The sequence below is a fragment of the Phaseolus vulgaris genome, chromosome 8 (assembly GCF_000499845.2).
Source record: "Phaseolus vulgaris cultivar G19833 chromosome 8, P. vulgaris v2.0, whole genome shotgun sequence".
NCBI lineage: Eukaryota > Viridiplantae > Streptophyta > Magnoliopsida > Fabales > Fabaceae > Phaseolus > Phaseolus vulgaris.
The window spans coordinates 57823801-57839408 of record NC_023752.2 but is presented as its reverse complement, the minus strand read 5'-3'; the positions used below and the strand labels follow the sequence as shown (position 1 = coordinate 57839408).

Genomic DNA, 15608 nt, shown 5'->3' with positions numbered 1-15608 from the left:
TAGTGTGAAGAATAATGAATTTAAATGTATTAATATTTTTTTTTATGTTATAATGTATGATTTTAAATGATAATTTTTTATAATGAAATCTTATACGATTGTTTATGTAATGATAAAATGTTGAGGTGGAAATATATGATATAAATTATGTATTATGTGGAATAAAATATAAAATTATTTAGAATATACATGAATATATGATGATTATAATATAATATGGTATTTGGTGTATTGTAGACATGTATATAGGAATTATGGATATCTAATTGTTTTTTTTATATTTTATGTTAATATTGATAATTTAATTTTTACTTATAGTATGACTATAGTTTGTATCTACTCATGTCTAAATTATATAAAGATACACATAATAATGATATAAGTATAGTTATATTAAATCGAACATGATATAAATGAATCTAGTATGACTATGTAATTTCAATGTTTCTACTAATAATTGATCAAATGTTGATTGAATAATATTTTATGATATATTTTTATTTATTTACGTATTTTTCTCAACAATATAACTCGGTTAATACATGCTTATAAATATATAATGAACTTGGATTTTTTTTATATCCTTAACTATTTCAATCAACATAACTTGAAATAAAAACTCAACTTGCAAAGTGAATCGCTCTCTTCGACTTTGAAAATTTAACACTCTTGTAATAGCAAAATTAATTTTAATTAATCTTATGTTTTACTGTAAAATAAATTCAAGAAAGTGGAAAAAATAACTGGAAAAATAAGTGTTCAATTTGTGTTTTGTTTTAAACGTAATTAAGAACGAAAAAGACAATACTTCAAAATTGGAAATGAAACGAGTTAGAATTTGAATTAAAAAATAAATAAATTTGATCGTCCAACATTGTTATTGTGATAATGAGTATTGTATTGTCTAAGCCGAATGATCGAAAGTTTGAAAGACTGACAATGAGACAAAAAATTAAATAAAAATAAATAAATAATCAAATATTGTAGTAAAGTCTATTAAATAGGTTCATTGTGTATTACAAGAAAAACACGAATTATTACAAGTCAACATTATATAGTTCCTATATAACTTTGACACCATGAAGCGGAAAGTAAAACAAAATTTGTAGTAGATGGAATTCAAAACCAAGTTACTTCAGTGACCAAATAAAGTTTAACCACTACACCTCACAAATTCTTTAGTATTATTATGATTTTTATTATACTTTAATAGTAAGATGCTTCAATTTTACTGTAAAATTGATTAAATTTCACTGTGCAAAATAGATTTTGTTTTAAAACTTAAATGTAAAAAATATACAATTAAAGGATATATTTTATAAATAGATGGGTATATAAAATTTTCATTCGTTTATTCTCTTTTTTCCACTATATTTAACTTGATTCAAATAACTTAGTTTACATTTAATTTTGTTTGATTGATTGAGTTTCTTTGGCATTAGCTGAGAGGAAGTGGAAAAAAAGAGTGTGAAGGAAAAGAGAAAAATGCATGAGGCTATGATTGGAGGTTGCGGCGTATTCGTGTGTGTATTGGGTTAGCATGTTGAGGAATAAGGAGCTGAGCATGCGTAGTAAGTAGCATGGGACCTCTTTGTTATGAGTAAGCAAGAAGATAAAGTGATTATTAAAGTTTGCATGTCAGTGAAGAGGTAACAAGAAGAACAGGATAAGGATGTTTTTCTGAGGTTTTTGACCATCTTACTGTGTCTTCACCCTCTTACTTGCCACTCACAGCAGCAACCAATAAAGAGCTGTAAGTAATAATCAGTAATAATGCATTGTTATGAGTCAAATGTCACAATGATTATGTCTCATCTTTTTCTTTATAACAAGAGTGGGCTAATTAAAGCAACAGTCAAAGATCACAACTTATGGGACACTTTCTATTTAAGAAATCACGCTTTCGATAAAAAAAAAAACTTCACAATAAATTTTAAGAAAATAAAATATCTTACGTGCTTTATATATCTTACAGGATATTGTTGTTTTTTATGAAAATATTCAAATTTGATTAATAAAACTTTAAAGCAAACAAAGGAAATATATTATGAGATTTCTTTTATTTAGACTACGGAAACACCGACATTGTGTCCCTACATCCCCATTTTTTTTATCATATATATAGTTATATTTAATATTAAAAATTAAATTAAATATGTCATTAATTTTACATTTATATTATTGTTATAAATTTATAATTTACTCTAATAAATAGAATACACATGAGAAGATACAAAAAATAAAATTGAATGTACATAGTAATATATTATTATCATTAAAATATAGTAGTTGTAAATTTACAAATAAATGTCTTGCAAAATTATAACTATATTTCTATAAATATATGTTTTAAAAGAAGAAAACAATAATTTGTTATCTCATTATTTTGTTTTAATACATTTTTTAAGTGAAAGACCAAATAAATAATGATATTCAAAATGTTAGAAAAAATTAAAAATACAAAGACGCAAGTTCATATTTTAAAAATTAAGATGTGTATATCTGTATTTCTTTTATTTTTACTATTCATATGTGTATTGATATTACAAACTCTTGTAAAAACACGATATTTTGTTTCATACTAATTTTTTATAGCTTTTGGTTATTGGTAGTTTAATATGTTTTTTTATCACTTTTAGTTATTGTTAGCTTAATATAGTTTAGACTTTTTATTGAATTTTTTTATTCAAATTACACTGATTTTGATATACTAAAAAAATTATAATATATTTTAAATTATTAAATTTAATACATTTTAAAGATGTACTAAAAATTTAAAAAAAATAAAGTTTTATTTTGTCTTCTTTTTATAGGAGAGTAGATAATATTTTACTAGTGAGACTTATCATTATAACCAATCAATTGTTTGTTAGTTGACTGGTCAACTTCTATTTTTTTCAAAGTTTATTGTAAAAAAATAAATTTATAAAAAATAAAAATCATGATTCAATAAAATTTGCAGACTATAAAATTTTATGGAGAATAGTATTTTCTACACCAATACTTACAAAATTAAATTTTTTATGATAACTATGCAGACTAAATTATTTTGAGTGAATTTTTTGAACAAAAAAATACAGTAATTATTAAAGAAAAAAAATTATTATTTTTTAATAAATTAAAAATATATTTATTTTAGTACCAACGAAAGAGATGGTCTTTAGTACCAAGGAAAGATTTTTATTTACCAATGACATCAAACTATATTAATTTGTCAAGATAATATTAATTATTTATTTTAACACATTAAATACATTACATTAAAATATCATTTTTATCCATGACGGAAATTAAATGTTTCAACAACTTATATTTTAAATTAATATTAATTATTTATTTGAATGTAGTAAAAACACCACCTTAATAATCAACACATAAAATCCCAACTAACAACGAATAAAAAATAAATAATAAACTTGTATCTATTATTTTTTTTTTTCAAATTCTATTTTTTTAAATTAAAATCCGGTAAGGGTTTATGTTATTATACAACTATATTAAATACACACATTTTCATATTATAAAAATATTAAATAAAAAATAATTAAAAAAACATTAGAAAAATAAGTCAATGATTTAAAACATATGAAGTTAAAATGTTTATATATTATCCATGGTCTATCAGAACTTAAATCAACACACCGATAATGATATTTTTAAAAAAAATTGGTTCATATTAATTAAAGGGACTTAAAAAAAAATTAGAAGGGAAAACATTAAAAATAATCGTGAAGGTTAATCAAGAAGTGAAAAGTTAAAATATTTGCCAAAAGTTACACAAAAGAAAGAGAAAAAAATGAATCTTTATATTTCAAAATTTAAAAGTGATATGTCAACTACAAAATGATGGAATAACCTTAATAAAATTATATATATATATATATATATATATATATATATATATATATATAATATGTAAGTCTCGTTCATTATATTAAATTAATTCAACTTAATTTTGAAACATTTTAGAATGATTGTATTTTTAGAATAAATAAAATATTTAATAATAACTCCAAGTATTTTTGGAAAAGAACTTGAAAGAAGATATTATATAATGCTATAGAAGGTTTGTAAATCATGGAGAACACATTCTAAACTATGTAGTCTATGAAGAAATTAAAATAAATAAATGGTTTAAAATATTGAAGAATAATAAATATAAATGCCAGAAAAAATAACAAAAAAATAAAATACAAAGAACAAATAAAGTTAAGGAGAATATAAAGAAATTGGACAAATACAAGGGGTCAAATAAGAATCTCCAAAGGAAATTATAAAAAGTGGTGATAGAAAACACCAACATTGATTTTCTCATTGCCATTTTTTAGTTTGGGCATTACAAAAAGTTAATGAATTATAGTTTTTTATACCCATAATTTATATATAATAATTTTTATTAATAGACAAATTATTTGAGTAATTGTTTTTGCTTATATTTATTTACACGAATATATATTACATTTGTTTCATATCCATTTGTCATTATTTTTCTGAAACGACATAATTTCCCATACATATTTAATTACTCCGTATTTATTTATATAACGCCCTCGTCAATCAATAAGGATATATTTTCTATTTCGATGAGAGATAAATCTTCTAACTTTCTTTCTTTAGAAAGGTGTTCACAATATTTTTTTAACTTTTTTTTATGACACATGACTATATTCAATACATTAAATTGATATCAATTGTATCATATTTTTCATCAATCAATTAATAATTTTCCATCATAAAATTTCTTCCATCACTAACCATTTTTAATATTAATGATTTTATATAAACAACATAATTTACAACTTGTAAATTTATTTTATATTAAATTACTTAATAAATTGATTAATATTTTATATGTTATTTATACAACAAAATTTTGCATTTCAAGCTTTGAGGCGGTCAAGAAATTTTTTTATTTATTTTGTCACTAAATTAAGAAACTTCGTGACTTTCTTGACATGAGAGTAAGCGTTCAAAAAGTTTAAAGATATGAGTCATTGTTTGAAGTACCAGATCAATGACGAGGATGAGATGCAATTTCGTGTCAGTCGATTGAACTCTGCTTGACATGTTAATTATTAATAATTCTTGACAAATATGTAATTAAAGTTGTTTATTATCTCGATTTTTTATTTGTATTACAATAATAAATAAAAGTTTTCCCTAAATGATAAAAGCTAAATGATGCACCCCATCTCTTATCATGGAGGGGGTACGCATTGTTAGAGCAACGTCTCGTGAAGGCTCGGAGAAAGGCAACATGGCTTGAGTTTGTTTACCTTGTATTTCCACTTCCCATTTTGAGATGTGAAAGGTTGCTTACACGAAATCAAATAGACAGATAACTTTAGAGTTTGTACAAATTGTTGTTGATAAAATCGTAAGTATAAATATATATACTACCATTCTTATTTCCCCAACATTCACATGTCATGTATTTATGATTATAAATAATTATTGTTCGTATATTGCAAAAATCTTTAGTTGACCAGACCACTCGTGACTCATTTGTTCCTTGTGATCGAGATGATGATCATAGGAAGACAAGAGCATCCATGACATGTTTGCGATACTAGTGCTTCTTGCGGGCTCCATGATATTTTGACCCATCACCATTAAGGATTATTGACTTTTGCAATCAACATGCGTTGCACAATATGGGAATATAGCTTGAAGAAAAAATGAATCAAATATGACAATGTCTGCAACAAAAGTTTGTTGAGAACTTAAAATCCTTTGCTCGTTCTCAACAATAAACTCAAGAAACACCTTATACAGTTCTTGAGGTTGTTCGAGTGAACACCAAAGAGAGTTGTGATGTGGTAAATCCCTTTGCAGACTATAATCACACTAATAAACCAATCTAATATGAGTTATATGTAAAAGATACCCCCACGTCTAATGACAATTAATTGACAAATAGACAGAGGGTTAACCATCTATGATGTCTTTGCATAGTCGACTTGACATGAATAATGTTTAGTGAAAGCTCAAGATATTGGTTCTCGAGTACCTTTACCCAACAAAGAGGTTAAATTGGTCAAGAAGACTTTAGACACATTTTTAGCTTGACTTGGACATTTGGTCATGCTAGTCTATTGACACGCCTATTACATTATGTTTTTTTTTAGTTTTTATTGTTATAATGTTTATTAATGTCGAACTAACATATTTACTTTGTTTAGGATTTTGTCTATCGTGATAAACAGGTTATGAGAGAACTTGTTACCGATGATTATGACATGGTGGAAGTCGAGGATGAGATACATTAGGACAACAAAGTTTTTGGACTCTATACTACCATAGTTCCCATGAGTCATGTAAACCGTGTTACATCGTTTATGTTTTTCATATTATAATAATTACATATAACTTATAATTTATCATGTTAGGTACATGTATACATAGAGTGTGGAGCAAGGCAAGTTGGAAATATATCAATTTGTTGAGTTTGAATCCATGTAGGAATTTGAGAACACAAATGTTCAGATCCAGAGTATTTGCAAACATGCGCGGGTGACTCATAGAGACATATTTACTTGAATCCATACACTAAAAAATTATTTTTCTAAATTGTATTTTTTAAATTATGCTAATTGTGTACCTGATTACTTATCCTTTACTATAGGTTTCACTGACAATTAATTATAATTATACCCAATGATTACATAATAATGTGATATTGTTTACTTAAGGAAAATATTGTTAGGAAATAAAAAACTTATTATAAGGGCGATTTTAACATTTTTCATTACACATGAAAAATATAAGTGTATTCAGACTCACATGTATGTCCTTCCTATAATTGCTACTCACACAAATAATTTAAATGGAAGGAGACAAACAATGTCACTGTAATTCATATATCTTTAAGTTAAACAACTTTTAATACATATAATAAATATTTTAAAAGTTACAGAGAAATAATTTGTGTCACTCATTTCTCATTTCACTGTAAGAGGCAAGTTGATTCATACGAATCATTTCGACATATATTACAAGTTCACAAACAAAGGTAACACATTTCAACATTTGCTAATGTATTTTACTTTAATAACTATTGCATAATGATGTGAGTCAAATGTTTGAGGTCTTCAATGATCAATCTCCATTGTCTAAGGATGACACCCAACAAATAAGCGAACAACTAACAACATTTCTTGTTCAACATAGATAATATAGTTAGGTTTATTTTCTTACTTAGCTAATTTTTAGGTTATATTTTGTTTTTTTATTGAATTTACTGTTGAAATACGTAGTTTATGTATATGTGAATTGTATTTTTCCATATTTGAAGAATTTATTTAAGTCAAAATCAATTAAATTTAGAAAATAACTTTCATTTATTTCGTTTAACCATATACTAGTGAATGTAAATTTATGTCAAACATCACTAAATTTGACGTAAATTTGAAACATTTTTCTCTTTATGTGAAACCCATTAAGTGTACGAGTATATGACTCGACATAAATATACACTTTTTTAATACCATATCTCATATAAATTTATATCTCCTATATTCGTGTCAGACGATTACCTATTGTAATTAACTTTAAATAATAAATATTAAAAACATATTATATATTAGGATATAACCTCATTATGCCATAATTATTTTTTAAGACTTAAGAGTATGTTTGATGTTGTGAAAAACATATAAATAAAAATAATAGATAAAATTATACTCGTGTGAACATATCATAACAATAGATGTTTTGCTTTGTTTTTCTTGAATTTATTTGAAGATATTTCTATTTATCTTTTTAAAATATATAGAACAAAAAACATATACTGTATTCTTGTTTTCAAAAGACCCTCTAAATTTTATAATAGCCGTGAAGATGAAAAAATCTGGCAAAAACGATGGTACAAGAGTAGTTTCTTTTGGCCCACTAAATTAAGCTTGCCTTCGAAGAGAAGGAAGAGTTTTACTGTGAATCTATTTGTGTTGGAAGCAAAAATTCGGGTGTTTTGTTTTTGTCAAATGTGACAGTGTGAGTGAACTTAGCTTAAAAATACAAAACTATGACGGTGAAAAATATCACAAGTTATTAATGAAAGTAACATGAATATATTTGTAAAGGTTCAATTTATAAGGATTTGATTCATATCACAAAAACATGGGGTTCAATGAGTTGTTGATATGACGACCTTCTTTTTGTTAATAATTTTTTAGGCTTTGAGTTATTCCAATCCGAGGGAACGTTAAAACCCCACCTCAACAACATTCAACATTTTTCTGTTCATTCACTATTTTATTATTTAGTACTCGTATATTTAATTTAAAATAATCCTCACTTATTTTTTTTTATCTCTGGTCATACCATAAGTTTTTTAAGCTTTTTTTCCATTGAAGTTAAAATTGATGCTATGCATTATTGACATTTTATTTTCTTCATTTCATTAGCATAACAAATGATGTTGATTTGAAACAGAAAGGCATATTTCATCGTCACACATACATTATTTTTGCACATTAGACATTTACTAGTGGGTTTTGTTAGTTCATTACAAGTTTGACATAAAAAAAAACTCTAAAAATGTAACTTGAAAAAATAAATGGCCATTCCAATTTTAAAACTACAAACGACCAAAATAAAATTAATCTTTATTTAATTTGAAAAAAACTGTAGAGGAACATTACTGAAAGGACCCCATCGGTTTCGAGATTTACATAATAAAGGGTTGATCTCAAGGTCAGCATCAACGGCAGATCCAGTGACGAAAATAAAAAAAATATTGAAAATTAGAAGGCTAAGAATTTAAATTTTGAAGTGAATGTTGGAAAGTCCAAAATTTTCCAAAAGAAGGTAGGGACAAAAAAAAGAGAGAAAGGAGTAGAGTGGAATTAGGTGAGAGAATGGGAAGTGGAGCAGGCCAAAATTTTGAAATTTGATTTGAAAAGATAACAAACCTTGAGAAGGAAGCTGAAGCAGTAAAAACTGAGAATCCCATATCCCAAAACAATGATTTTGAATGATATCTGTGTTGTGGCGCTTAATTAATTTGAAAGATTATTTCAAGTTTAGGAGAGAAATTGCATGCAAGGACAAATGTCCCCAACCACTGGGCCAGTGTTCCAGTTGTTCACACTACAATTTTCTCATTCCTCTCTCTTTCATACCAATTTTTTTTATTTTATTTTATTATTTTGAAGTGTCTAAAAGGGACCCTGAAACCTTAATAAAAGCAACTTGTCTTCTTACATTCTATTATCCTCCAACTCACCACAATCCTTTTTTTTTTTTTTTTTCTTTTTCATTTGCTGTGTGGGTCCCACTCTGCACACACAGCTGGGTCATTATTAAATCTTCCTCAACCAGCAACTTCAACTTCCTCGTTCCCCTTCATTACCCTCGTAAATCGTAACGGCTTCATCACTTTTTCACTTTCCTCTCAAACCCCTTTTCCTTCTTCAAACCTTTGCTTTGCCTCACTCTCTCGCTCCCTCCACCCATGGATGACTCTGAGTTCGACGCCGCTTTCGGCTTCCCGTCCGAGTTTCCCTACGAATTTCACTCGCTCGGGGCCGAACCGCTCGACTCCGGTTCGACCGGGACTGAGAGCAGCGACGAGGAGGACTTCTTCGCCGGCTTGACTCGCCGACTCAGCCATGCCTCGCTTCATGAAACGAGAAAGGACCAGCTCCTCACTGTTCCAATCTGTAACGCAAACAAAACTGAGGTACTGATAGACAAAGCGCGTCGTTTGGTTTTCTTTTGTTCGTTTTTTTTTCTCTAGGGTTAACTGACGCCGTTTTGTGGATTTTCGTTGATTCAGAAAACGATGGCTCGTGGTTTGGCTGGGTCGCCTCAGTCCATACTGAGTGGAATCGGAAGTTGGTCGGGTCGAAGCGGCGGGTCCGGGGACGGAAGCCCGAACGGGTCTTCTCGTGTTCCGTCGCCGACGACGACGCCGTTCAAGGCTTCCAACGATGCGTGGGATGTACTGTACGCGGCCGCAGGGCAAGTTGCGCGGTTGAAGATGAACGACGAAGTTTCTTCGAAGATTGAGTTTCTGAACGGGGGAGTTTTTGGTGGTGTTTCTCCACCAGTACTAGCGGGGAATGCGTTTTTCGTGAACCAGGGCGGTCCACAGGTGAGTTATTTTGAAACGTGTTCAAGGTGTTTGTAATAATGCGTAAATGAATTTGCATGTTGGACTCGGGTGTTTATTTATTTTTTCTTGTGTAGGCTCGGTACCAGCAGGTTAGACCGGAGCAGATGTTCAAGCAGCAGTGTGGTTCGGTTTGGGGGAGGCAAGAGAAGGTTGGTTGGGTGACTCAGCAGCACCAGCCACAAGTTCAGAATAGAGTGCGTGATTTGCGTGAGTTTGGGTATGACTATGAGGCTATGAACTGCTCACGCGCTTTGCCTCATTCAGCATGGCACCGTCCTGTTCAAATGAAGCACCAGAATCAACATGTGCCGCATTTCGGATCCGGGTCACGACCCGGTCTGCAAGCTGGATCTGGCGGTGTTAACAAAAGGGGTTGCGCTGGAACAGGGGTTTTCCTGCCTCGTCAATATGTGGCCCCTCCCGCTGAATCTCGCAAGGAAACAAGTAATTTACTGAATCTGTTCTTTCTCCTTGGTTTAGCACTGTTTCTCCTTATTTAGCGGTTACCTGATTGATTTGTCTTGTAAATAGGTTGTGCTGCCCCAGTTTTGGTCCCAGCTAAGGTTATTCACGCACTGAACCTCAACACTGATGACCTCAACGCCGCTAACCAACAACGCTTCTCTAGTGCTTTTGGGGTGGATTATGGTAAGTGGGTTTTAAGAAAAGCATTTTGGTATTGTCTTGAGTTCTTAATCGGAGTTAATGGCTAACTTGTTTGGGTTTGTGGTTCTTGTAGATGCTTTGTTAGCAAGGAGAAATGCTCTTCTCCTGCAGCAGAAGTTAAACATGCGGCGAGAGGAGGCAGCAAACCACGAACTTCGCTTGCCTCAGGAATGGACGTACTGACTCCTTTGATGATAGTTCAAACAAAGATTCAATTTCTATAAGTTAAATTCGGTGGTGAAAGCAAGCTAGTGAGAAATAGTAGGGAAGTTGTTTTTTAGTTTTAAATTTTATGATATAAATATGAGATTCGAGAATGTGTTTGGGTAGTTTAGTGGCAATAAACATCCGGTTTTTGTGAGAGATGCAGCTTTTGGGATCTGTTAGCCGAAGAAACAGTGAAAGATAGGAGTTTAGGGGAAGGGATTTATCTTTGATTAAGAATATATTTATTATTTTGTAATAAACGGTGGAAGAAGGGTAAAAAAGAGCTTGCTTTGTTAGAAGCGGGTTCAAGTCTAGCTGGCAGAAAAGTGTTGGAAGATTGCCCATAACTCTCTGTAAAAGCTCTTACTCCTTATAGAATAGTATGTAATAAGTTATACTATATCTAGTAAAGGCAACTGTTTGTGTAATTCCAATATCCTCCATATCTCTATTCTCCTTCTTTTGAGGGATCGCATTTTAAGCTTTTCTTTATTTTCCTCTGGAATTTCTGCTGCCAATGCCCATGAGTAAGTACATGAATATGTTTGACTGATATCAATTTTTGAGTTATTTTCTTTCTGAAGTAAAATTATGAAAAACAAATAAATGAATTAAGAATGCAAAACTAAAGAACTAGTTAAAGATACTGTGGGACATGTTGGAGTTGAGATACTCTAAGATATTTTTCCCTGGAATGTGAATTTGAAAGGTCATTATCAAGTAAATGGAGGGAAGGGCAGAAAGAAAGTAAGAAAAGATGAAAGTGTAAGCATTGGGACAGGAGTTGCTGGTTTAAGATGGGAGTGTACCTCTGATGGGTCCCTCTCTGGATCCAGTGATAGGGCCCTCTCCTCTCAGTTACTACCTCTTCATCTGCAATCCCGCCCTTTTATTTTATTTTATTTTTATTATTTTTATCCAAAAACCGATCTAAAGAGTTGTCATTTTGAAATTCGTGATTGCATTTGGGACATTTCTCTTCTGATTTTGACCTGGTCAAACTTCGCATTATTATATTCCTCTTCTCTTAATATTTTATACTGGTTATCTATTAATTACCTCTATTTTTTATTATGTTAATTTATGTTTTTAAATATAAGGATTTAAAATGCTGATACTTGCTTTTCTATCTATCATACTTAGGCGATTAGTGTTTATTTTATCGTTATTAAACCAGATCCATTAATTATAACTATTATCACTGCTTTTAATGTATGGTTATTTTAACACTTTTTCCACATCATTATCGTATAAGCACTATTGTTGCTTGATGGAATATCAAAACACAGAAAAGGGAATCTTGATTTTCATAGACCACTACCCTCCTTTACGTGATTCTCTTAAGAACAGATACATCAAGATATTTTAAAAAACTGCATTTCAATCTAACGTACACGGTTTATTTAGGAATATAAACAATTTTAACGTCTGAAAAACTTACGATGAAGATGAAAATTTTAAAATTATTTTGATAATTAATAAAACGCGTGAACAAATCATTTATAGTGGTGAAACCCATCTCAAGAAAACGAAACCACAAAATCACATATAATAATAGATAAGTGCTTTTGTTTTAATAAATAAGCGTGAAATGATGATTATATTCATTTACGATGCATAAATTTACAGCTGATAAAAGTGAGCTCATAAATGTGTTTTTTTTTTGAATAAAAGAAACAGTTAATGAATAGCAGTTAAGGACTTATGGACTGCACGTTAGCATTTAGAAGACACATCAGCTTAATAAATTATGCAGTTAACAAGTTGTTGTACTTGCTTGTTTAAGAATCTAAAGAAGCCTTCAACAAATAGTTATTTTTTCCACCATAATTTTCTCTACATGTCTCCTTCGGTGCAGAAAGAAAACACTATATTTTGTTTTTGTTATTTTCTTACTGCAAGTGCCCCTTTGAAATTTCATGTATTAACATGATTATTTTACGGACCAACTTACGATAAGAAACTTGAAACAGAGATAGAAAAACAAACAATTTTTTGGGATGGGAAAATAAGTTGTGAACGTTAATCAATAAAATAAGCAATAACATAATCCAGTTGAGGGAAAAAAGGTGGTGACTGTAATTAAAATGAAGAAGGTGGGTGATATGATCCTAGGTAAAAAACTGTGTAAGATTTGTTTATATTAATCAAAGTGGTTGAGTGGTGGTGAGGTAGTGGAATACAGCTATAAAGTGTGTCACAGAGAATACTAACATGGCAGATGAGATGGGTGTTTGATTAGGGATGATTCTCAGGCTGAGACTGAAGCTGAAACTTTGTGTGCATGTGGGGTAAGGCTAGGGTTCATCTTCACTCATTTGGTTTTTGCAACTTATGCAAGCAAACACATAAAATAAAACAACCCTCTATGTTTGTATGTAGTCTATGTCACGTGTGGCTAGCTAGCTAGCTAGCTAGACGAAACAATATAATCAACACCCAAAATCATTCTTTTTACTTACTTGGCCACTAAGTATGAGTTCATGTTTCACCTGGCAGAAGTGAATGTGTTTTTACTGAGTTAATAATGGTTTGGGAAGCAAAATAGGTGGTTTTGGTGCATCATGGGTGGCTGATATTGAAAAGGGTATAAGCATAGCTGTCTTTTCAGGGATCCAAGATGGAACTGAGTGAGTTGGTGACAGTTCATAGCTTAGTTTTACTTGTACCATGTTTTGCTTAATTGACGGTCTAAGTCCTTGTCTTTTACTAGATGAAAGGGGTATTGGAGAAAGATAGGTAGGATTGTGAAGTGGTTACTAGAAATGGTGCAAGTAAAAGGCACAGATTGAGGTCGGTGGCGGTTGTTGCGCCTCATTAATTGATTTCTTTTCTTTGGTTACTTACTCACTTCTTAATCAAGCCCAATAAGGATGTTAGATTTGTCCCTATGGAGCAACAAAACAAACACCCCAACTTCCTGTCTCCATTGAAATTCAATTATTGCCATTTAAGCCTGTTGTTAAAGAATTATCTACTATGCTATGCTGTGAGTTAATTAATGGAATCATGTGTCTTGTGTTGCTTATCTTTTTCAACAAATTTATTACTTGTCCTTTATCTGTGAGATGGATTTGCACCTTGCACGCCCATAGGGGTGGTTTTGATTTGATTTGGTTTTGTTGGTGGTGGAACTGGCCCTTCTCTCTTTAAAGAGGGAAAGATAAATATTGATGAAAGGTTATGTGCGTATTGATTCACTGTTATGGACTTGTCTTTGCCACCAAGATACCAAGCAAAGCCTGCAAAATAATTTAAAGTAACGTGCAAGAGGAGATGGGTTGTCAACACGTGGAGGGTCATCGAGATGCCATTAGGAGTGCCTGTGATAATATCATCTTTGATGTGATCATTCTTTTGCCCTTTTTTTTTTTCCTTTTTTTTTTCTTCTGGCTTTTGACGAATGGGTTCCCTTCAGCCTTGCTTGATTTCTGGCCCATATCTAGCCGTAAATCACGTTTCTTATGGGTCCCTGATACATCCATTTTTAACACTTATCCTCATTCCATCTGCAACCATTATAACTTACACTTCCCTTTTGTTGTTAACATACACCCAAATCTTACTAATATCTAATTATTATAATGTAATGTCAATGCTTAATGCTTGTGGATTGTTGTGAAATTGTTGGATTGGAAGAAACCCTCATAGGCTAAAGTACATAGGAAAATGAATTATGGATTTGAATATTGAGTTGATTCATATGTGTAGAGATGGTAAAAGTAGTGGATGTTGAGCGTTTGAGTAACAATACTAAGTGAGTGTACGGAGTTTGATGAAGCCAGGTACAGAGTTGGCGTCAATCATATCCTATCCTTCAAGGCCCACACCGCGCACATTCTTCTTCACTGATTCATTTTGTATAATACAAAAATAATAACATGGTTTATCATTAATAATGCACGCTTCATTCTCATCGCTCAATGGCGTGAACATAAGTCAATCATTTGCAGTAACCAATCTGTTTAGAAGAGAGAGAAACTTATCTCACTGTGACCAGGTTTTCATTGCAACCTTTTGCTTAGTTATTCTATTAAAGCATTTCGTTTCTAAAGCTTAGTCAAAGATGTTGATATGCAGATTATAGAGTCAACTATACTTACTTTCGAATTATAACCAAAGGAATCATCAACATGGATGGATTTTGTTTTTGTTATATCTATGGACTTTTTTTTTTCCGTTTAATAGCGGTTTTAATATTTTAATATTGGTCAATACTGTAGTGACTTGTCTTTTCAATAATATTAGTTATTTTTAATAATAAATAATTTGCATCGATATCATATTAAAAACATTAAGTGATATTTTTCAGTTTTTAGTATCTAAAACAGATTAAAATTAAAGAACCAAAACTGAATTTACTTAGTATTTTAAGCATTAAAATTTTTATTACTTTTATCAGGAATTGCTTTATAAGAGTGGTATTTTGATTTTTAATAAGTTCATGTTAAAAACTACCACAACTTTTATGAACGGTCAATATAAACTTCTTGACGTAGTTAATCAATTAAAAAATTATTATATATAATTTTTAAAATAATTATCATAAATAGATAACCATATGTGTGTAAACATTATTATTATTATTATTATTATTATATAAATACTTTGTCACTGC

At 30.2% G+C, this 15608-nt stretch overlaps 1 protein-coding gene across 1 annotated transcript; it reads left to right on the top strand.

Moving 5' to 3' along the window:
• The first annotated feature begins 9212 nt into the window (after window positions 1-9212).
• On the top strand, window positions 9213-11418 carry LOC137824389 (uncharacterized). Its single transcript, XM_068630025.1, has 5 exons — window positions 9213-9682; window positions 9779-10096; window positions 10192-10561; window positions 10649-10765; window positions 10857-11418. Exons 1-5 carry the CDS (start codon window positions 9455-9457, stop codon window positions 10964-10966), a joined length of 1143 nt encoding a protein of 380 aa, XP_068486126.1. The 5' UTR covers window positions 9213-9454; the 3' UTR covers window positions 10967-11418.
• The last annotated feature ends 4190 nt before the right edge of the window (window positions 11419-15608 follow it).